General features: G+C 43.1%; 1 protein-coding gene across 1 annotated transcript; it reads left to right on the top strand.

The window, feature by feature from the left end:
- Positions 1 to 2,847: 2,847 nt before the first annotated feature.
- Positions 2,848 to 23,771, top strand: LOC121282025 (acidic mammalian chitinase-like). The gene is made up of 12 exons (XM_041195358.1): positions 2,848 to 2,946; positions 8,103 to 8,132; positions 8,219 to 8,420; positions 10,924 to 10,980; positions 11,440 to 11,605; positions 12,387 to 12,511; positions 15,933 to 16,059; positions 16,174 to 16,356; positions 17,351 to 17,467; positions 18,340 to 18,478; positions 22,780 to 23,026; positions 23,671 to 23,771. The coding sequence occupies exons 1-11, from the start codon at positions 2,922 to 2,924 to the stop codon at positions 23,010 to 23,012; spliced, it is 1,404 nt and encodes a 467-aa protein (XP_041051292.1). The 5' UTR covers positions 2,848 to 2,921; the 3' UTR covers positions 23,013 to 23,026; positions 23,671 to 23,771.
- The last annotated feature ends 949 nt before the right edge of the window (positions 23,772 to 24,720 follow it).

The following is a 24,720-nucleotide window of genomic DNA, read 5'->3' as shown; positions in this document are numbered from 1 at the left end:
CTGCAATTGGCAGAGGAGTGAAGTAGGCAGGTCCAGGGCTAGACTGAAAGTATTTTCCTGGCACTAGAGCAACACTTCTTCCTGTAGGCTCCACAGGACAACTGGGAGGATCAAATTCCACATAGCAGCAGATCCATTTCGACTGGGATCCTACTGCCAATGTTGAGACCCTGATTTTGACATGTGAGACACACGTCTTCCAATCAATGTTTTATTAATGGAAAATGTATAAAATACATATTAATCTAAAAATGACCTTACTGTGGACTGGCAGATACTCAAAGGAAAGAGGGCACAATGTGATCGTGAAACAACTGAAAGGCTCAAGGTCAGTAACCAGAGGATGGCACATTAAGGTGTCTGCTCGTCACCTTAACAGTAGTTTCCAGGACATACTGGCCTCATACTGGCACAGCAACGTTTTTCAAAAATACAAGGCCTCCTATAGCCAAACCTGTGAAGAGTTAAGTGTGCTTTTTATTTATTTTTTGATGGAATATGTAAGTCACTGGTAAGGCCAGCATTTGTTGCCCATCCCTAATTGCCCTTGAGTTGGCTATTTCAGAGGGCAGATATGAGTCAACCACTTTTCTGTGGGTATGGAGTCACTTGTGGTCCAGACCAGGTAAGGATTACAGGTTCCCTTCTCTGAAGGATATTCATGAAGCAAATGAATTTTTAAAACAATCTATGCTAGCTTCATGGTGAGCATTAGTTAAACTACCAGTGTGTTACGGATTTATTAATTTAATTTAAATTAGGCCATGGTGGGATTTGAGCCCATGTCCCAGAAAAGTATTTGGGCTGTTAGATTACTAGGCCAGTGACATCACCACCATGCCACTGTCAGTCCCCAATCTACAGCGTTCTGGTTGAAAGTGCACCCTATTGGTTAAAATGGTTGTGCTGATGTCAGAAACTCATGTCAGGAGCATTTAAACATGGAAATAATTTATTTAAGTTTGAAACAAAAACTAAACCGTGGGGCAGGAACAGGCTGGCATGATCGGTCTGCCAGGACAGTCCTGTTTGTGGATTTTGGGTAGGAGGTAGAAGCTGGCCGTCCGATGTTGGGAGACTAGCAGGTTGGAAGCTGTGGAGGGAAGATCTCCAGAGGAGATGAGGTCAGTGACAGTCCTGGAAACAATGGCTTGATGTTCAGTGGTGGGGTCATGGTCCAGGGAGAGGTAGGAGGAAGTGTCTGTGAGTTGACGCTCAGCCTCCGCGAGGTAGAGGTCAGTGCGCCAGACAACAACAGCACCACCCTTGTCAGTGGGTTTGATGACAATGTCAGGGTTGGACCTGAGAGAATGGAGTGCAGTAAGTTCAGCGAGAGAGAGATTAGAATGGGTGAGAGGAGCAGAGAAATTGAGACGACTAATGTCGCGCCGACAGTTCTCAATGAAACAATCAAGAGCAGGTAAGAATCCAGAGGGAGGGGTCCAGGTGGAGGGAGAATATTGGAGGCAGGTATAAGGATCCTTGGCCTGCTGCAATGTTCCAGTGAAGCTCAACGCAAACTGGAGGAATAGCACCTCATCTTCCGACTAGGCACTTTACAGCCTTCTGGACTTAATATTGAGTTCAACAACTTTAGATCATGAACTGACTCCTCTATCCCTACCCCTTTTCCGATCCCCCTTTTTCCAATAATTTATAATTTTTTATATATTTTTGATATATATATTTTTCTTTTCCCACCTATTTCCATATTTTTAAATGTATTTCCATTGTTTTATCTCTACCTTTTAGCCTATTTTCATCCCTTTCCCCCACCCCACCCCACGCCACCCCCACTAGGGCTATCTCTCACTTGCTCTCTACCCTTTCTAATCTTTCTACTTTCTACCCTTAATGTCATCATTAGCACATTCCTCAGCTGATATCACCATCGTCAATATCCCTTTGTCCTTTTGTCTATGTCATCTTTGCAATCTCTTGCTTGCCTCCATCTATCACTGGCCCTCTATCCAGCTCTACCTGTCCCACCCTCCTCAACCAGCTTATATTCCACCTCATTTCTATATTTCTTAATTCTGATGAAGAGCCACGGACTCGAAACGTTAACTGTGTTCCTCTCCACAAATGATGTCAGACCTGCTGAGCTTTTCCAGCTATTTTTGTTTTTGTTTTAGATTTCCAGCATCCACAGTATTTTGCTTTTATTTAAGTTTGAGTTCTGCTCATCTTGCAGGATCAATTTTTGATTTTCAAATTGCCCAGTAGTTTACAAACCCTGTGCTGAACTTGCACAGCCCAACATGACACTAACCAACAGGAAGGTCCATATTTACAGAAGCGCTGTCAATGTAATTGCCAATCAGGAATAATGAGATTAAGCTGTCAAAAATAAAATATCCAACATCAGATTTATTGGATTAAATTTATATTTCCCTCATAAATTTGAGAAATAATAGTTGCCTCAGAACTCCAGATCACTATTATTCTTCAGGTTAATATTTAAACTTTAAAAATTAAGTTATTTCGATAAAAGGAATCTAATGGAATAAGCAATTGGCTCACCATGTGCTGAACTCGCACAGCCCAACATGACTCCAATTAATTGGAATATCCATACCTACCTGGACATGAAGCATCGAGCTTTCCTGCTCTTCCCGATCCCACGTTAACAGAATCTGGCCCTCTTGGCCCTCCCCTCCAATTTCCTAGCCTCTGCTTATAGTACAAGGACAAGTTCGGGATTACAATGAAGGTTGAAAATCTAGATGACATTGTGGAGGAAGTAAGTTGTTGTTCACGAGATGGTGAAGTTAATGTTATGAAGATAAGAACTATTATTTTTCCATTGTGACTAACCCTTTTCCAGTGAAAGAGCAAATGACGTATGGAATTATTTACCACAAATTATAAACTCAGTGTATAAAAGAGAGAGTTGATGCCCACAACACACCAGCTGCAAGATGGCAAAGCTTCTACTTGGAACAGGTAAGCCTGTTTTACCATTTAATTACCTTTTATATAATTTTAAAACTCTTTTTTTAACTTCATTTACGGGATGTGGGCATTGTTGGCTAGGCCAGCATTTATTGTCCATGCTTAACTGCCCTTGAGAAGGTGTTAGTGTGCTATGTTGTTGACCTGCTGCTGTCCATGTGGTGCAGGTACAGCTACACTGCTGTTTGGGAGGTTGTTTAAGGATTTTGAACCAGTGACAGTGAAGAAACGGCGATATATTTCCAAGCCAGGATGGTGAGTGGCTTGGAGGGGAACTTCCAGCTGGTGGTGCTCCCATTTGTCTGCTGTCCATGCCCTTTTAGATGGTGGTGGTCATGGATTTTGAAGGTGCTGCCTAAGGAGCCTTGGTGAGTTTCTGCAGTGTGCCTTATAGATGGTACACACTGCTGTCACTGTTTGTCAGTGGTGGAGGGAATGAATGTTTCTGGATGTGGTGCTTATCAAATGAGCTGCTTTTCCTGGATGGTGTCAATCTCCTTGAGTGTTGTAGGAGCTGCACTCAACCAGGCAAGTGGAGAGTATTCCATCCCACTCCTGACTCACATCTTGTAGATGGTGGACAGGCTTTGGCAAGTCAGGAGGTGAGTTACTTGTTGCAGAATTCCTAGCCTCTGATCTGCTCTTGTAGCCACAGTATTTGTATAGCTAGTCCAGTTCAGTTTCTGGTCAATGGTAACCCCTAGGGAGTTGATAGTGGGGGATTCAGCGATGGTAAAGCCATTGAACATCAAGGGGCGGTAGTTAGATTCTCTCTTGTTGGAGATGGTCATTGCCTGACACTTTTGTGGCACGAATGTTACTTGTCAGCCCAAGCCTGGATATTGTCCAGGTCTTGCTGCATTTGGACATGAAGTTCTTCAGTATCTGAGGAGTCACGAATGGTGCTGTACATTATGCAATCATCAGTGAACACCCTCACTTCTGATCTTATGATGGAAGGGAGGTCATTGATGAAGCACTGAAGATGGTTGGGCCTAGGACAGTACTCTGAGGAACTCCTGCAGCGATGCCCTGGAACTGAGATGATTGACCTTCAACACCCACAACCCTTTTCCTTTTGTGTTAGGTATGACTCCAACCAGGGGAGACTTTACCCCCAATTCTCATTGACTCCAGTTTTGCTAGGGCTCCTTGATGCCACACCCGGTCAAATGCTGCCTTGATATCAAGGGCAGTCACTCTCACCTCACCTATGTTTTATATTGAAAATGACTTTATTTATTGAGTTGGCTGAACCACCAGATATGTTCAAAATGGCTGAACAACATCATTTTAAAAGTGACTTAAACAACAGCTCCTAAGATGGCTGAACATTCACATAGCTGTACCCTAGAAATTACAAAGCCATCAGCAAAGAGCTGGGCTGTTTAGAAGTAGTGCATAAGAGCTAATTAACATAGGTGAATGATCCATCTCCTGAACGATTCACAACATATCCAGACTTAACCAGTGCATTCAGCTGCATGTGGACCAAGCCATTAAACCAATCAATTTGGATAATGGACCCTGACTGAGAATAGAGCTCCACCGGCCATACAATCTAATAACTTTTAAACAATGGACTTGAAACCAGTTGAGTATGACCATGTTTGGATAACTGGCCAGTTTGTGAGAGGAGATCATGTGATGAGCAAGCTAACCCTCTTTGTGTTTTAAGAAATTGTTTCATTTGAAGCTAGTCAGAGTAAATCCTGGAAGGCCCTGAGTTGGCACCCTCTCTCTCTCTCCAGCTGTTCTGCAAGCTTGTGCCCTGCCTGTTTTTTGACCAGCCACACACTGCAGGCAGCTTCTTAAATATCAATGCACAGCAGCTGAATCCTGAAGAAAAGACAGAAATTGTCCATCAACATCCTTGAATCGTCTTGACGCAGAATCCGGAAAGACCATTGAGCCCAGCCTGAAACCATCCAAGCCATCAATCTACAGGATTGTATATTGTTATGACACAACAGTTGGTAAAGGTTGAGTTATTTAAAATCCCAGAGGGAAATTTTAAACAACTGTCATAACCTTTATTTTCAATTGATATGTTTGAAATTAACCTTTGAGTTCAGAAACGAAACCACCAAGCCTCTAGAGGTTTTTCATATAAATTAAATTAAATTAAATTAAACATGTATTAATTTAACAAGAAACTAAACATATACATATGTCTACAAATTACTACCATAATAACTATTAAATAAATCCCCAAATTAATCACTCTCATGTAAAACTTCACTAAGGCAACAACAACCCATAGACTCAAACAGACACCAGGCAAAGCATATTTTATCCTACGAATTTCAAAATGAGGTTCCTTTCAATTTGTTCCTTTGCAGACACAGTGGTAGGCTTATAAGCTTAGATATTACATGCCTCTGTCTTTCACATACAAAAGTCTTCTGTATATACCTATCCTTCCCTTTGAATGTAAATTCTCATTGTATCACTAGGTCTTTGAACTCCACCTCTTCTAACAATAAAACCCCTTTCACAGCACCAATTTTATTAGTAATATAAACATATTATTTGGTGTCACCTAGCTAGGTGCAAGATTTCACCGACAGTCTTTGAATGGTTTATTCAACAAAATGCAAATGTACTGTTTACCTTCCTGTTTAACATCTCAAAACTACTATATATCAAAGCACCCAGGCTAGCTGACTTTAAATCAATTAAGATACATACGTTCACACCCACAGACACACACCCTACTACAAGTCCAATTTAAAATAATTTCCAATAACATTATATACATTAATATCTCTTCATGACAATATAACTAACTATTTTTGGACCCATAAACAATTTAACCTACCCTCCCACTTTGTAATTTAAATGCGTGTGTCTGTGTATATGTGTGTGTGTGTGTGTGTGTGTGTGTGTGTGATCTCTTGAATACATATGGAGTGAGAGTTGGAGTGCTTTTGGTTAATTTATTTAGATCAGGTGTATAATACATAATAAAGTGTGTAAAATACAATAAATACTATTTCCTAAATTCCCTTTAAAACTTACAGGAAAACCCGTCTGTGTGTGTCTGTTACTGTCACAACACTTAAAAGATTAAACATCCACTGAATTGACATGCTAATTCTTTAAAAACTGTTGTGGTCAACTGAGGGGTAGAAAGAGAGGGGAGCCATTCTACCACTTCTCACCTGACCCTAACAATATTGTAAGCCTTTTTTTACATTTTAGTTTTAGGATTTAAATGAAGATTAGAACAAAGCGAGAAACACTTCTCAAGTTCAAGCCTAATTATAAATGAATGGATTCTTTGCTGTGTTATCTGAAGACACCTTATTGATGGGTAGCATGCTGTCGAGCGTATGTTTTGATCAAACTCAAACAGCCCTTAAATAATCTAGTTTATCCACCTGCTGTTCCTTCATTAAATGCCCTTTGACAGTAACTTGCTTCTATATATTTGTGCTGCGATGCAAAATAACATCAAAGTACAAGTGTGCAGGTGAGCAACCGTGCTTCTATGTTAATTCTTAGGTTTACCTATTTCCGTTTTTAACTAATGGTGAAGTTAATGAAAATAAATAAGAGTTAGATTGCACTGAGCGATAGCAGTAGGACTGCAAGAAAATACTTTGCCTGGCATTTTTAGCAATAGCATTAACCTATTTATGATTAACTGGTTAAATTAACAAACGAATGTTATACGACCACATTAGGAATTGGCTAACTGCAATGTGATTTGTCCCAGAAGATTTCCTTTGCAAGTGTGCAGTCAGAAAATTGTTTGGCATTTCAATTTCTGTTCAGCTGACTGAAATATTTTCATCAGTAATCAAATAGCACCAACTATTTGTTCATGGATAACAGCGTTATGGCTTGTTCTTTCTTAGGCTGCCTGCTTATTCCAGTTTGGGGTATGAACATTGATGTCAATTATAGTGCACACTATTTCAAGTTTATGGAAATCTTAATATCACTCTACTAGTTTCAGATGCATTTGAAGATTGATCTATCTGCAAAATTTAATATAGCTTCTTTCTTAAACTATATCGATTGCATGACAACGTGAAAGAAAGCTTTATAGCTTTTGTCATTTAAAGTATTTTACATCAATACTTTCAAACCACAGCTAAATGGAACAGTTGATAAGTTAACATCTGAGGTAAATTAACGGTTTGTAGGATAGTTTTAATGAAATGTGCTGCTGTTGTGTAGGGTCATTCAGTAATGCAGTGCAAAACCATTGACTTGGGGGAGCAAACTGACATCATTTTCATTAGTCTGCAACTGGATTATAGCCACATGCAATAAATGCAAGGTCTTGCATTTGCATTCAGCAACTCTCTATAAAGGTCCAGCTCAGGTCAGAAGATCAAGTGTCCCATGTTGGTAAATCAATGCATCCTGTCAACTTCAAAATGCAAATTAAAACAAGAATAAATCACATTTATCACCTTTAATGTAGAAAATCACTCCATTTCCGAAGAGTCAGGAGTGCTGCCCCTCACATCACAGACTTGGTGATGTGCCCTCTTCCCTCCCTCTTGGTCCAAAATATATTTCTCTTACAGGGTGAGCTAGCTGTGGAGGCAGGATAGACACTGACAGCTCATCCAAAGATCTAGTTAAGGCCCAAGGCCCAACTCTGGAATGGACCAGTCTAATTTCCACCCCCTTCGGCATGGAGATGACAATGGTGTTGATTGGTATTTGTGCTGAAGATAGGCTGAGGTAGGAGAGTAACTGGACAATGTTACTGAGGTGGAAGTCATCTGCCTTTGTGGCTGAGAGAATATGGGTTTGGAAGCTTAACTGGGTACTAATGGGACATGAGCTGGTGAGCAATTTGGTTCAATCTGAGACATTAGTTAGGAAGAAATTGGTGGTAAAGTTAGGGATGTGGGCTAATGGGAAAATAATCTTTCAGTACAGGGTAGAGGAGGGGAAGGTATTGATGAGGTAGAGCCAGGTGTTATCAATGCACATGTAGATCCTCAGCCCTTGTCAGTTGATGACCTCACTAAAAGGCAGCAAATAGGTGAGGAAAATGTTTGACCATGGATCGATTCTTAAGGGTTCCTATTCACTCATATAATAGAATTGTTGTGAACCCTTGAACCTTTAAGCATATTGTGATCATAATTTTAACACATATTGTATATTCTTCATTCCAGCGGTGATCTTGTTGACGTGCCTGGAACTGGGTGAGTCCTTGTCCTTTTCAAGCTTTGTTTAACTTTATGTAATGAGCAGAAGCTCTGTCCTGATTTTCTTTTTTCCTCACTCTCAGGCTCTGCCTACAGACTGGTTTGTTACTTTACAAACTGGTCTCAGTACAGACCAGGCCCAGGGAAGTATTTGCCAGAGAATGTGGATCCTTGCTTGTGCACACATCTGATCTATGCCTTTGCTGGGATGAAGGAGAACCAAATCTCCACCATTGAATGGAACGATGTGACCCTCTACCATTCACTCAATGGCCTTAAAAACAAGTATAGTTATTCTATAAATATTGAGAACGTACCTACAATGCTAAATATAGTTTGAGGTCCTTATCATATTTCGTTGCACTATGAAAACTTATGCCCAATTATATGTAAATATAACATGACTGCCCCAGTCAGATAGCGGATATATGGGTGAACTTGGGCCATGTTGATTAGTGTACAAGTGGCAGAGATGAGTCAATGCCCAATGGGTCTGACAGTGCCTGACACAATCGTGATATCACCATGTTGTGCCTTATAAACAAAAAAAAACATTTAATATTCATTGAACATTGTAATTCGAAACCCTTGGGTTGGTAAATCAAACTGAGAAGTTATTTTAATTAGTGTGCTGCTAGATTATACTTGCCTTATACATGCATTAAATGCTGCACTTGCATCTGAATCTCAGAGTACGCTGGTGCACAGGTTGCCATGTGTCATACAAAGTGCAGTGTATACACACCTGCATATGGGCAGAAACATTGGGGTTTGGAGAGAACTGGAAATTCCACTCTGTTCAGCAACTCAGAGTGAGTGAGATGGAATTTGCATTTTAATTATTCCAGCCAGCTATAAATCACTGATCAATGCATGTTAAATATTTTCAATAAATTGACTCTACGCCCCATTATTGTAGCTCAATAGTAAGTGCTTTTTGTTCCCTGCTTTTGAACTCCCCCTTGCCATTTGCCCTTTCCTCTCTTGGAGGACAACTAGGTAACTGTTGCTCACAGGGCTCTGTTGTTGATGTTCATTCAATCTATAATATGCATGTTGCCCAGCAAGATGTTTGACAAAACTGATTAATTTGCAAATAATTACCAAATCTCCCCTAGCCAAGCTGTTCCAGTGCTGTTAGAACACTGGCATCTACTTGACATTGTGCAAAATTCTGCAGGTGTATCTTATCCACAAAAAACAGGACAAATTTAATGCAGCCAATTACTAACCCTTCAGACTCCTCTCGAACATTAGCAATGTATCGGGATGTGTTCTTGACAGTGCTATCAAGCAGCACTTACATAGTGATAACCTGCTCACTGATGCTCAGGTTGGGTTTTGCCATGACCGCTCAGCTCCTGTCTTCATGGCAGCCTTGGTCCAAACATGGGAGGTGGGAGTGACTTCTGCATTTGACCGAGTATGGTATCAAGGAGCCCTGGCAAAATTGAAGTCAATGAGAATCAGTGTTAAAACTTTCCACTAGTTGGAAACTTAGCTGGCACAAGGGAAAGTGGTTGTGGTTTTTGGTGGTCGGATGTCTCACTACCAGGTCAGTGCTGCAGAAGTTCTTTAGGGTTGTCTCATAGGCCCCACCGTCATCAGTTGCTTCATTACTGACTTCCATCAAAGATCAGAAGTGTAGATATTTGCTGATAATTGCACAATGTTCAATACCATCTGATAATCCACATATCCTGAAGCAGTCCAAGTCCATATGCAGCAGGACCTGGACAACTTTCTGGCTTGGGCTGCTAAGTGGCAAGTGACATTCATGCCAGACAAATGCCAGGCAATGACCATCTCCAACAATAGAGAACTTAACCATCTCCACTTTAAATTCTATGGCATTACCATTGGTGAATTCACTCCCCATGAACGTTTTGGAGGTTATCTGACAAGAAACTGAACTGAACTAACCATATAAATACAGTGTATACAGAGTAGGTGAGAGACTGGGAATTCTGATGTGAGTAAATTACCTCCTGACTCCCCAAAGCTTGTCCACCATCTACAAGGCGCAAGTCAGGTATGTGATGGAATACTCTCCACCTGCCTGGATGTGCGCGGCTCCAGCAATACTCAAGAAGCTTGACACCATCCAGGACAAAACAGTCCTCTTGATCGGCACTCAAATCAACAACTTAAATGTTCACTCATCCACCACAGCTGCACAGTGGTAGCAGTGTGTGTACTATGGACAGGATGTACTGCAGCAACTCTTTATGTTTCGTTTGACAGCACCTATCAAACCCATGATCTCTACCACCTAGATGGAGAAGGACAGAAGACACATGGGAACATCAACACTTGCAAGTTCTCCTCCAAGCCACACATCATCCTGACTTGGAACTATATCGCAGTTCCTTGACTGGATTTGGGTCAAAATGATTGGATTCCATTGCTAATAGCACTCTGGGTGTACCTGCACTAGATGGACTGCAGTGGTTCATGAACATGTCTCACCGCAGCCTTCTCAAGGGCAATTAGGGGTGGTCAACAAGTGCTGGACTTGCCAGCGATACCCACATCTCATGAAAGAATAAAATAGAAATTGTTTCATTGTTTGTTGGACATCCCCACATGAACCTTATCCTCTTTCCAATGGCACATCATGTTCTGAAATGTATGTTCTGCACTGAGGTATTTCTGTTCAATTATAATTTAGCACCAAAAGGAGAAAGGATTAAGACAATAATGGTTTTCAGCAGTTGCTGTTTTGTTAATAAATGCATTTACTTATGTTTCTTACTCTAAAAGAACAATTTGTTCATTTTTACAACAGAAATGGAAACCTTAAGACACTCCTATCTGTCGGAGGCTGGAACTTTGGAACTCAGAAGTAAGATGAAAATATTTTATTCCAGTATTGGGCAAAATGTGCTTCTTATCCAATTTCTCATAATGTAAAATAAGCTGGGGTCAAATGGATAGATTTGCAATTGATACCAAGTAGTTTTAGATAAATATATAGATTACCTGATAATGATTGCACTATGACTATTCTGAGATCTCTGTAAAATATAATTCGAACAATATTTATAAGATGATCTCTCTCTGGAAGGAAAGGTTGCATCACCTTCAGAAAGACTCATTTTAAGTTAATGAAACCTGCCCAGATTGATTGAACTGGTTATCGAGAACAGCAACAATGCAACATGTCACAACTATAGTTTTGTAACTTATAATTGGTTTTCTGGTACATTTTGAAATCATATAAGCTATGAAAGGTTCAGTTGCTAATTATACAAACCATAATACAAAATGTTCTGACCTTGTTTAACATTCTACTCTCCTCTAGATTCACCGCTATGGTTTCCTCAGCAGGAACTCGACAGATTTTCATAAAGTCGGTGATTAGCTTCCTGCGCGGTTATGGGTTTGATGGTTTGGATATTGACTGGGAATATCCTGGGTCAAGAGGAAGTCCCCCACAAGACAAACTTCTCTACACTGTGTTGGCGCAGGTGGGACCAAATGTATTTAACTGGGTGCTTAATCTACTAGCTAAAATAGAGCAGCTTTCAACCCTTTTTGTAAATTTAAATTTCCTCTCTAGGTCCTCACCAAGGACACAGAGCATAGGAACAGACATAGGCATAGGCCATTGAGCTCTTCCAGCCTGTTTCACCATTCACTGAGATCATGGCTGATCTGCAACCCAATGAACTGTTATAGAAACAGATGCAAAATACACTTTTTTGCACACTTTGTGAAACACAGAAGTGGAATATTCAAATGTGAAATTTATGGGCATAATTTTACAGCAGTGGGATTTTACATTCCCGCTGAAGTCAATAGGGTTTAGAATGTCTCGCCGCATTTTACAGCCCCGGCCCCACCGAAACGGAGCCGAAAAATTCTGCCCTATGAATTTACATGACAAAATGGTTTGATCACAACCTCATTAATCACTGTGATAAAAATATATCTCTTCTGGCTACTGTGCAATAACAGCTCTTCATTTAGGATCCATTTAATAAAAGCAGAGAATGCTGGAGAATCTCAGCAGTTCTGGCAGCATCTGTGGAGAAAGAAACAGAGTTAATGTTTGGAGCCCTTTCTTCGGAGTTCCATTTAAACCTGGCCCTACCTTTGACTATAACCTTAGATGGAGAGATTATTGCCTGACTCTTGACCATGGATACATTTTATGAAGCCAGAAAATGCTTTCGTCTGCATTTGAAACTCTGTATTTTTTGCGTAGATCTGTTGCTAAAGGAAACTTTATTCATGTTCGACTTCTAGGAACTGATGACAGCCTTTGAAGCTGAAGGGAAGAGCTCTGGAAAACCAAGACTGCTGCTCTCAGCTGCAGTTGCTGGTGGGAAGAATAACATTGACACTGGCTATGAGATTCCTCAGCTTGGACAGTATGTATCCATGTTAATCCCACAGGAGGTCGTGGTTCAGCAAGTTTAACTAGGTAGCAGCTGAGCCATACAGATCTGTAAAGTCCTCAGTTCAGTCTCCAGTTGATGTTGAATTGGCTGAATCCAGCTGAGACAATGTTAGAAGTGCTAAGATGGTTCGGTATTGCTGCTCTCATTCCTCTTGCTGTCTCATTAAATCCCAGACTTAAAGTGCATGTGTCTGGTCATCAGGTGAGGATAGAATGTGGCTCTGCTTTGAATCTCTACACAGTTATCTGCCTATCAGTTTTGACTGTCAAAGCTTAGAAATCAATATTTGTTCATCATGTGATTCGAGTAGAACTGCATTCTGGCAAAGAGATAAAAAATCATCGATAAAAACATCAAATTTTGCTAGTTTTTATAGCAAGGTGAAAATGAGAGGGGTAGTGTTTGGGGAGGGTGGAGAGAGTTTAATTATTTAGCAGCTGAGCCACACAGAACTTGAAAGTCCTCAGTTCAGTCTCCAGTTGATGTTGAGTTGACTGAATCCAGCTGAGACAATGTTAGAGGTGCTAAGATTGTTTGGGATTGCTGCTCTCATTCCCCTTGCTGTCTCATTAAATCCCGCACTTAAAGTGCATGTATTTGGCCAACAGGTGAAGATAGAATGTGGCTCTGCTTTGAATCTCTACACAGTTAACTGCCTATCAGTTTTGGCTGTCAAAGCTTAGACATCAATATTGGTTCATCACGTCATTCCAGTAGAACTTTATTCTGGCAAAGATTAGAAAATCGTCAAGAAAAACGTCTAATTCTGCCAGTTTTTAAAGCAAGGTGAAGGTGAGAGGGGTAGTGTGTGGGGAGGGTGGAGAGAGGGACAGGGATGACAGGGTGAAGGATAGAGGGATATAGAGAAGGGGAGATGAAAAGAGAGGGTTGAATTTGCCTACTTGTCAAACATTCATAGTCTGTGCTTAACTTCTTGCGTAGTTTTGGGTTTGATAGTTTGATTATTGACTGGGAATATCCCACTTATGCTGTAGTCACAATGTGGGAATGTTGAGAAAGTTGTACAAACGCTTCTTTCTTTCAAAGAGGAGAAAAATGTGAAAAGCAGAAGGTGAGCAATAGAAGAAAAAATTTGAGTTATGTACCACCTTTCACAGATTTGTGGTATCCCAAAAATATTCGGGGTCAATAAAATATTTTGGAGCATTGTAGACACTGTTGCAGTGCCTTGTTACGCAGCAACCAACAAACTCACACAAAGGTATGAGAAACAGCAATGAGATTTATCTTTTAGTGTGTGCACAGTCACAGAGCTAAGCAATGGCCTTGCCAGCACTGAGCTGATCTGAATCTTTTTAGTGATGAATGAAGGATAAATGTTGTTCAAGAAACAAGGCGAACATCTTGCTCTTCTCTTTCTTTAACAGAGGTACGTAGGGTGTAATTCTGGAACTGTATAAAATGCTGGTTAAGGTCAGAGCTCATTTTAAACTCATTTAAAAGATATTGAGATCAGCACCTGAAATGTTGTAATCTACAGTTCTGGTTGCCACATTGCAGGAAGAGCTTAATTGCTTTGGAAGGAGTACAGAGGAGAATTAGAAGAATGTTGCCAGGGCTTGAAAATTGCAGCAATGAGGAACGATTGGATAGGCTAAGATTGTTTTCCTTGGAACAGAGGAGGCTGGGGGTGACTTAATTGAGTGTCACAAGATTATGAGGGGCCTAGACAGAGTAGGAAAAAAAAGTTCTGTTTCCCCTAGCAGAGAGGTCAATAACCAGGGCACAGATTTAAGGTGATTGCTCGAAGGATTAGAGGGGACATGAGGAAAAACTTCTTCATGCAGTGGGTGGTGGGTTTCTGAAATTTTCTCCCTGGTTTGATGGTGGAGGCAGAAAGTCTTTACTCATTTAAAGGATACCTGGATCTACACCTGCGGGAACATTTTCTCCCCATTGGGGGGACGTGCTGGAGCGGGCACCAGTGGCTGGCCTTCCAATCAGCGCTCCCGGTTGGGGGGATGCCGCTAATTTACATGGGTGGGCCAGTTAAGGCCCTCTCAGTGTGACATCCACCAGGAAGTGCTATACACTCCCTGTGCAGGTGGTGGGGTTGGGGGGGGTGGGATTCCCTCAGCTGGGAGTGCGCTCTTTTGCGCATGCGCGAGGAAGAGTGCACAGAGCTCCTTGAGGCAAAGTGCTGCTTCAGGGAGATCGGCTCCGATTCAAAAGTTGACAGAGAGTTAATAAAAAAATTTCTCATGTGACACTGTCATATGATTTGGGACATGTATTTAAATTTTATTTAAACATTTGATAAACATGTAAAAGCCCTCATGAAACCTCATCCTGCCCGGGGATGAGGTTTCATGCTTTATCTGAGGCCCGCCTGAGCTCCCAGCCTGTCCGCCAACCCTAAGGTTGGACGGGCAGGTCCATCAACCGAGTTAATTAGTTTTTTAATGGCCTTAATAGGCCGTTGACAGTTTGGTGGGTGCGCAGCCGATTCAGACGCACGCCCGACGTATCCCCACGTCACTTGATGCATCAGCGAGCGGGCCATGCTCCCGCTCGCCGACCGGAAAAATCTGCCCCCAAGTGCTGTAACCTGCAAGGCTACAGACCAGCTGCGGGAAGGTGGGATTAGAATAGGCACCTGGTTTTTCTCCTTTTTCTTCTTCAGCTAGTGCAGACATGAAGGGCTGAATAGCCTCTTTCTGTGCCGTAACTTTTCTATCGCTCTAAGGTATGTCTAAGTTACATAAGTAGCATCCATGCATTAAGATTGCTCCTCAGCAATCATTATGTAGTCTATTACTCTTTGACTTTGTTTTTTCATTTAGATCCCTGAAGGGAAAGGCACTGTTATCAACAATTGCGCTGTGATGTAATAGATTCTGTTGTATTGTCCTCTGGGCAGACCATACCTTGAGTACTATCTCCATTTCTGGTCACCGTGGCACTCGGGAGATATTCAAGCACGGGGGACAATGTGGTAGAGAGTCACGTACTTGAACCCGAGTGCCAATGATACCACCAATTGGTCCATAATGATTCCATTTGGGTTCGCCAATGGCGTACGAACCCATTTAAGATTCCAAATAAGGCTCTCGTTTGTTTCAAGAGAGTGTTGGCCACTTCAAAGCTTGTTTGAAAATCGAGTTGGGCAGGCTTCCGGGTGTCAGTGACCAGGAGTTTCACTAGTTTATCACTCCATTTTTCAGCATAAGCAAGGCTGTAGATTTTTTTTAAAAAGCCTCAAATGTTTTAATATACTATAGAAGCACACAAAGGTCTTAGTGTTTGCTTAGCGGTAGCACTCTTGGCTTTGAGTCAGACAATTGTGGGTTCAAGCCTCTCTTAAGGACTTGAACACATTCTCAGTGAACACTCCAAGATATCAGTATAACTCAGATCTCTTCTCATACAGAGTCTTGGACTTTTTCAATGTGATGACATATGATTTCTTTGGACCCTGGAGTCACGCCACTGGAGAAAATAGCCCCCTTTATCCTCTCCCAAATGACAAAAACACCCTCAACATTGACTATAATGTGGTAAGTATTCATGAAAATAGAATCCAGTTATATTTATTATTCCCAGTGGATAACTATCTTCAACTGGTTTGAAAAGCCCTTCTAGCATATACTTTCATGTTTTTTTTCCTGTAGAACTTTGCAATGAATTACTGGAAAGATCAGGGAGCCCCTGCAGAGAAACTGAACGTTGGATTCCCTACATACGGCCATACCTTCAGGCTGAGCTCATCCAACACTGGGGTTGGAGCCCCAGCATCAGGGCCTGGACTAGCTGGGCCTTACACCAGACAGGCTGGATTCTTGGCCTATTATGAGGTATTGCTACTGATGCAGCTTCTTTATTCGATAAGATTTTATATTTGCAAAAACCAATTAATCAAGTATTGAATTCTATCCTCCAAAAACACTCAAGCTTTACAGTGAGAACATCTGCATTACCTAAATCATATGAGCTTCCTCAGGCAGATTAAGTAACATGTTATAATGTAATTTAACAGCATGTGCTCCCCTTGTGCTGTTCAAGTGATGAAAGTATCCAGGATGGCCCAATTTTAAGATAGGCAGCATTTTCCGACATCCTTACTAAAGACACCCCCATGTGATCATCTGTCCCGTGTATGAAGATCCTGCTACCTCTGCCAGCATCACAACACATGGCCTGGCTTAGCTTAGGTACCAAAGGAACTGGAACTGAAACATGTGTCATCATACTCTGATGAACAGAAACATAATGCCACACCCTCCATCATCGGAAGGTGTTTGACTGTCTTACTCTGGCCATCGTTGTCAGTCTTGGAAAAAACACAAGGAGGTAAAGTGGAGGATATAATCTTTTGCATCCCTACATGAAATTCCAGGGGTTTTTTGTACAAAGATTACAGTCAATCCTTAGCAGTTTGTGTACCAAACCCTTGTGCTATTTCCACACTGTTGGAGGATAAAGAAACTGGAGTTGTTTCCACCTCTTAAATCAATCTCTTTATCATGTGTGTGAGTAAAGTCCAAATGCTCCTTTGGCCCCCCCAGTCCCTCGGATTGGGAACATGCAGTGTGAGGAATCATTGATTATTTTTAATGAAAATTAATATTATTCTGCATTTGCTTCTTATGTATTAAATTATTTTTTCCAACAGTAAAAGAACAGTGCCTCAAATTTGAGGTTTCTAACTGAGAGAAAATGATAGCTGAATAAACCAACAAAGGAAAAGTGATGTGAGAAAGGTTGTCAGTGTAGATTGAAAGCATTGCGACCCACTGATCATTTGTGACCACTGATGATTTGAATACTAATGTCTCACTCTTCTCACAGATCTGCACATTTTTGAAAGGTGCCACCATGAAATGGAATGCCCCACAGATGGTTCCATATGCTTATAAAGGGACGGAATGGCTTGGATATGACAATGTGGAAAGCTTTAAAGACAAGGTTTCTTTGATAAACTGACGTCCTTTTCTGTTTGTTGCTTTGATGCAGCTAGCATGTCCGATAAGCATTAGAATCACTATATCAATCATTAAACAACTGGAATATTACAGCATTACACATAGGATGATTGGAGCATGCCTTTCCTTTGCGGAAAAAAAGTATCTACAAAAGTATCTAAAAAAAAGTTTTGTATCCCAAGCCTCAAGTTAGGTGATGAGGCCAAGGAAAAATTACGCAGAAAACTGCCAGTGAGACAACGCTATGAAAACAATTCATTCCTGCCTGCTGATTTAGCTATTTGAGTGGATTTTAATTTAAGTGGGTGTGATATATTTTTAATGTGTTTTAATGTCATGATCAGCACGAGAATCATGTTGTTATAGCGATCAGTTGAATAACTAAACATTACAACATTCCTCATACGATTTTTGGAGCATGTGTAAAGGATGAGGTACCTTGCTTGATGTGTTTTAGCCACTATTTTTATTTCTGATTTAGCCTCTTAGACAAGAGTATTGGGAGAAGTTTATGCTTCTGTCAAATCACCTCTTTCCAGCCAAGATAGGGTCAATGACAGAAACAGAAACTGTTTCTGATCTGACTCATTTCACAGTCTCTAATGCAGCAATATCAATGATATTTGGAATATCTGTTTTAATGGTCATTACAGTAAATCTCCCCTCATCTATAACAAAAGTTGAATAAAACAGTATTCATGCAAAGGTAGCAGAGGATCTTTGGGCATTTCCACAATTTTAGGAGACTAATTTTGTATTCAGCTGTGTTGCATTGCAAATCTCAAATTATATTTGGAGTAAAAGTTGCTTGAAATCAAGGATTTGTGAAATTAATTTGTGAACAATGTATTCCAGATGGAGTGGCTGAAAAAGAACAACTTTGGAGGAGCTATTGTGTGGGATCTTGCTCTGGATGATTTCTCTGGTACTTTCTGCAACCAAGGACCTTATCCTCTCATTAACACACTGCACACTGGGCTTGGAATTTCTGCAGGTAAATGTCAGGATTCTTTGTACTTGGAGCTGATGGATTGTTGCTACCACAAAGTTAGCATGGACGTCAACTAATAAGTAAAATAACATAGCAATTATTTGGAGTACCCAAATGTATTTCAATTTCAACATTGCTAATGGCGCAAAAATCTGTCTACTAGGATATTGCTAAGCGACCACAAGCATACAATTCCTAAACAGTATGAGTCCGAGAGCAAAATGCTGAAACATGGAGGTATGTTAACAAGCTAAATCATGGGGGAGAATCTTCCCTATGTTGGGTGGGCCGAGCGGGAGTAGGTGCTGGCAGGCGTGGACCCAATCGCCACCCGTGACTGGGTCTGTGCTGCCATTTTACGCGGGTGGGCCAATTAAGGCCCGCCCAGCGTATTTCTTGACTCCTGAGGATAGTGGGAGTGGGTGGGTAGCAGCGGGCGTGCACAGACTGCTGGGTCCAATGGTGATCCAGCGGTCTGTTTAAATGAAGACCAAGCAGCCTTCGCAAGGCTGCTCACAATGGCCGGCAGAAGGGCTTCTGTTGAGCACACAAGTCTGGAGGGTAGGCCACTGGGGCAAGCCAGGCCAGAGGGTAGGCCACTGGGGCAAGCCAGGCCGGAGGGTAGGCCACTGGAGCAGGCCAGGCCGGAGGGTAGGGCAGAGGGGCAGTATGCGCATTGTTTCTCGGATGCACAGTTGCCCTCCTGGAGGAGGTGGCAGCGCGGCGAGAGTTCCTGCTTCCGAGGGACAGGAGGCGGAGGCCTTCCCACCCGACCAAACGTGCCTGGGAGGAGGTGGCCAAGAGTGTCAGCTCTCAAGATGTGGTGCGATGCATGTGGCGTCCAGTGCCACAAGAGATTCAATGACTTCCTGCGCTCGTGAAGGGTGACTACCATGTTGGCTGAGTGCACTTAATGCAGCCGTCACCACCCTCCCCTCACCCCTCAGCAACTCTGTGTACAGCTACAGCATTGAAACCTTCATAGCACGTATCCCTCGCTGGGTGGGCCAGCTTGAGCGCAGATACTAACACCTCGGTGGGAATTAGATCTTCGGCAAGTGTCCCAGGGAACAGCGGTGAGGGCACTTCACACTCACTTGAGGTGTGGGCAGAGAGAGAGAGTGCCCAGGGCACTGGCAGTCAGAGGACTGCTGGGGACCAGGCACATGCTTGGTCGGTGGCTGATGATGTGCCTCTGGGAGTCGTCCGTGAGGCAGCAAATGCTAGAAGTGCAGCAATGTATGTGAGAGGATCTGGTGGAGATACATGGGGCAATGTGTGGCATGGTGCCCGTGCTGGAGGAGTCCATGCGGAGCGTCACCGATACAATGAGCCTCATGGCTGAGTGCCATGCTTCCTCCATGGAGAGAGTGCGACTTTTGTGGAGAGGCTCCTCCAGGAGATCAACCAGGGCCTCCTGGGGTTGCGCTATGGACCTGCCAGCCCTCACAGCGGCATTGACCTCAGCTGGTCATTGCCCTTGTGGGAGATGGTTTGGGCATCAAGTATCCTGCCTCGGTGCCCATCCATCTGCGGTGAGCAGGAAGGTCTGAAGTGACCTCATGTCAACGCAGCAGCTGCCTGTCATCTCTGCGGGCTCCTCTCAGGGCACTCTGGATGAGGGCAGCAGCTCCTCCACCTTTCTGCCAGTGGCTGTGGCATCTGATGAGGTTGCAGCGGCTGGGAAGAAGCCAACTGTGGAGCTGGTCGCTACCTCCCAGGCAGGGCCACCAAAGGCTCCACGAGCCAAGGTGAACGAGGCCAACAGGACAGCACAGTGAGCAGGCTGTCTCAGATGCCAATGCCAGCAAGGGGACAACACCTAGACCTAGCACCCGTAAGCGTAAATGTAAGGCACATTAGGCACACCATGGGTTTCCACCACTGGTGCTTTTTGTGGCCCAATTTTAGTTCATTTAAGGCTTGGTGTGATGTGCAACACCTTTTCTTTTGAGTTTCTGAAGTTACTTTTGTAATCTCATTAAATTTTGATATGTAACCATGGCTCAGGGTGATTTCTTCTGCAGGTGGACAGGAACCCATGATGTTATGAGTGAGTTGTTTGACATTGAGCTTTATTGACAAGGGCCTTAGTTAATGTTCCTATCCAGGCAGATTTAGCACCCAGGTATCGAGTATGGAGCCTGCAGCCCTGGCGTATGTTGAAGGTCCATCTGTGGTGGGCTAGCTGAAGGTCTTTTGGATTAAAACCTCCCGGGTGTCCCTGCCTCCCTGCCCAGGTCAGTGTCCATCCCCTCAGCAATTCTCTTGTGCGTGCTTATCATCGGACTCACTGCTGGACTCATTGTGCGCGTCTACATCTTCTTCATCCACTGTATCACCCCTTTCCAGCACCAGATTGTGGAGAGCGCAGCATGCAACCACTATCAGTGACACATGATCTGGGGGGTATTGGAATGCGCCCTCTGAATGGTCCAGGCATCGGAAGTGCATCTTTAGAGGATCGATGGCTCTCTCCTCTCCAGCACAGCCCTTGTGGAGGCATGGGTCCTATTGAATGCTGCTCAGCTTATGTTCTTGGATAGCGGAGAGGTGTCATGAGCCACCTTCTGAGTGGATAGCCCTTGTCACCTAGCAGCCAACCATCCAGCCAAGCCAGAGCACTGAAGAGCCCCGACACCTGGGAGCATCCGAGGGTGTAAGCATCGTGGGAGCTACCTGGGTAGTTTGCACAGACTTGTAGAATCAGCATCCTGTGATCACACACTATCTGCACGTTCATGGAGTGGAAGCCCTTCCTGTTGACGAAGGCACCGGGCTCACCTGTTGGCGCCTTGATGGCCATATGTATGCAGTCTATAGCACCCTGGACGCAGGGGAAGCCAACAATGGCTGCAAAGCCTCTGGCTCACTCAGTCTGGCTGGCCCCTTCCCAGTGGCAGTGGATGAAGGTCAATGCACGCCTGAACACAGCGCCTGTCACCTGCTTGACACAAGTGTGGAAAGCTAACTGGGAAACTCCGCAAAGATCACCCACCGACCCCTGGAAAGAGCCGGAGGCATAGAAGTTGAGGGCAGCTGTGCCACTGGCATGGGGTGCCCTTCCACACAGTTGGCGCAGATCTTGGGGCCTATCATCTGACAAATGGAGGTCACTGTCTCCCTTGAGAGATGGTGCCTCCTTCGGCACTGCTCCTTAGGCATATTGAGGTAGCTGCTTCACGGCCTGTATACCCTGGCAGCAGGATAGTGGTGTCTTCCGCCTTGGACTTCCTGTTGGCCCTGCGCCCCTTGTGCCTGCACCCATCCTCCCAAAGGTGGCTCCACTGGAGGCTCAATGTGGACTCCTGGCCTCCTGCCCCTTCTGGCCCTCCCTTACTCCTCAGAGGAGGTGCCTCAAGTGGAGAGCACAACTCCCATTCCCAGGCTAAGGAAAGGCTTCCTGAAACCTGCAGGCCCCAAAAATGATCTTTACTGTAGAGTCCTGACCTGAAGGCTATTACTCCCGTCCGAGTAGCTGGTATGACTTTTGAAGTATTCCTGCTCACACAGGCAAGTATTAGTAACTTTCACATTTAAATACCTAACAGATACCATTCGCGACCTCACTCACTCCTCTTATCCTGCCTGTGGATGAGGTTTATACAAATGTCTCCTACCCGCCTGCCCGTTGCACCTGTGTGACATACTGAACATCGCACAGGCCCTGAAAAATTGCAGTCAATTGCTGCCTCAAGGGCCTTAACTATGTGATTAATTAACAGCAGGCGCACAACCGAGAACATTGCGAGCCCGCCCACCTAAATATCGAGATGGCGCGGGGTGATGTCAGGACACTTGCCCGACATCGCCGTGTGTTATTTTAGGTGTCAGTGCGTGGGGCCCATCACCGCACGCCAATGGGAAAATTCTGGCCATGAATCTGCACTCGGTGTTGCATGCACTGTGCATGGGCTCTTAAATAAACTGAAGATGTGCAGTGAATCGTTCTGTCATTTAATGGGATAACGTATTGCAACACAAAATTATCAAGATTTTATTGCAGGAATCGCATCATCCACTCACTTTGTAAAAACTGACTTAAAATAAAACTACAATTAAATCATACTTCAAAAATTGCGTTCCAATAAATAGGGTCCAGACATAATTGGCTATGTCACAAGATTTTCTCAGTAGCCCTTGTTGAACTGACTTTCCAATCAGCTCGATCCTGACACCGTAAGGAATTGAGTTCGAGCTGATAATTTTCAATGCAGCAACAACCCTTGACTTTGCAATGTTTATCTTCGTTTGCAACTAATTTTGAAGCAAGCAATGAATTAATGAATTTTATTTCCTTCTAGCTTGTGTTCCATCTAAAACAACACTGGCACCAGCTGTTCCTCCCAGTCAGGCCCCTGGTGGTGGTGGCAGTGGTGGTGGAAGCGGGTTCTGCGCTGGCAAAGCTAATGGTACCTACCCTGATCCAAAAGACAAGAACAAATTTTATCAATGTATCAATGGAGTGACCTACGTGGAACAATGTGCTGCTGGATTAGTCTTTGATCCTTCCTGTGTCTGTTGCAACTGGGCATAACGAGCAAGGAGTAGGTAGGCTTGCTTACTAACCTAAGTAACAGTTCAAAGGCGGTATTCTACAGAAACAGTAACAATGAGGTAAAATACCAATGTAGCATTTATTAGAAGTCCCAAAGGAATGAAGTTGGAGTTCAAAAAAGATGAGTAAAATTTAACAAAACACGGTTCACTGGGTGTACAATTCCAATAAGTCCTGACAACGTGCGTGTCAAATGAATGTAGGTTCATTTTCCTGGTTTTGGTTGGGTTGAAATGGATGATATGCTCTCACATTGGTGTTATTTTTATTGGTTCATGGCATGTGGGTGTCACTGGCAAGATCAGCTTTTATTGCCCATCCATAATTACCCTTGATTAGCCGCTGCCTTGAACCCTTACAGCAGCGCTCTGGCATAGATGTTGGCAATTACATTTTCACAAACAAGGTTGCTGAGTTTTATTTGAGCCTAAGCTGTTTTTACATTTTCCTGAAACTGGTTGTGGAATTGGGGAAGTCTTTGTGTGTGCTGCTGGTCAGTTCTGTTGGGTGAAAATGTGTTGTTGGGGAAGACGGAATGTGAGGAAACAAACCCAATGTATTTTTTTTATGCTGCTGATGTAATATTGAAATATTATTGTTGAATAAGAGAACAATAAAATACCCTTTATTTTTCCAGCCTGCCATAAATCTTCATTGGGCACCAGTGAAGCTGTTACTTACTGAGGTGACACTTTGTGGATAAAGACCATTCATGTACCATAACTAATTTGTCGCAACTGAAGATATAAATTGCAGTTTAAACAGAAAAATAAAATAATTGCTTCATTAAGAAAACAGTTTACTTGTTTTTATTATGAATGAAACCATAGCACCAAGGCTGTGGGCCCTGATAACTTTCTGACCATAGTACTGAAGACTAGTGCTCCAGATAAAGCCACACCTCTGGCCAGGCTATTTCAGAACAGCTGCAACACTGGCAACTGCCCAGCAATGTGGAAAATTGCCCAGATATGTTTTGCCGACAAAGGACAGGACAACTCCAATCTGGCCATTACTGCTCCATCAGTCTACTTTTGAACACCAGCAAAGGGACTAAAGGGGTCAATGACTGTGCTATCAAGCAGCACTTACTCAGCAATAACATGGTGACTGATATTCAGTTTGGGTTCCACCAGGGCCACTCAGCACCTAATCTCATTACAACCTTGGTCCAAACATTGACAAAAGACCCGAACTCAAGAGTAAGATGACATCAAGGCAGCATTTGACTGAGTGTGGCATCAAGGCAGCCCTCATAAAATCGGAGTCAATGGGAACTGGGGGGAAATCTCTCCACTTCTTGGAGTCATACCTAGACAAAGGAAGATAGTTGTGGTTGTTGGAGGTCAATCATCTCTGTCCTGGGATATCATTGTAAGAGTTTCTCAGGGTGGCGTCCTAGGTCCAACCATCTTCAACTGCTTCATGAATGATTTTCCCTCCATCATAAGGTCAGAAGTGGCTATATTCACTGATGATTGCGCAATGCTCAGCACCATTTATGACTCCTCAGATACTGAAGCAATCCATCTGGATATGCAGCAAGTCCTGGACAACATCCAGGTGCTAGGCAAGTGCCAGGCAATGACCACCTCCAATAAGAGGCAATCTAACTATCTTCCTTTGACATTCAATGGCAGTACCATTGCTGAATCTCCATCTATCAACATCCTGGGGGTTACCATTG

Source organism: Carcharodon carcharias, chromosome 9 (genome assembly GCF_017639515.1).
Source record: "Carcharodon carcharias isolate sCarCar2 chromosome 9, sCarCar2.pri, whole genome shotgun sequence".
NCBI classification, from domain to species: Eukaryota; Metazoa; Chordata; class Chondrichthyes; order Lamniformes; family Lamnidae; genus Carcharodon; species Carcharodon carcharias.
Note: the sequence above shows the minus strand (reverse complement) of the source record. Positions and strands in the feature narration are given on the sequence as shown.

Excerpts from the sequence above, each read along its gene's own strand:
- LOC121282025 (XM_041195358.1), top strand. The coding sequence starts at position 2,922 with ATGGCAAAGCTTCTACTTGGAACAG. Across the intron at positions 16,060-16,173 it reads TCAACATTGACTATAATGTG|AACTTTGCAATGAATTACTG; the intron begins GTAAGTATTCAT and ends TTTTTCCTGTAG. Across the intron at positions 17,468-18,339 it reads TGGAAAGCTTTAAAGACAAG|ATGGAGTGGCTGAAAAAGAA; the intron begins GTTTCTTTGATA and ends AATGTATTCCAG.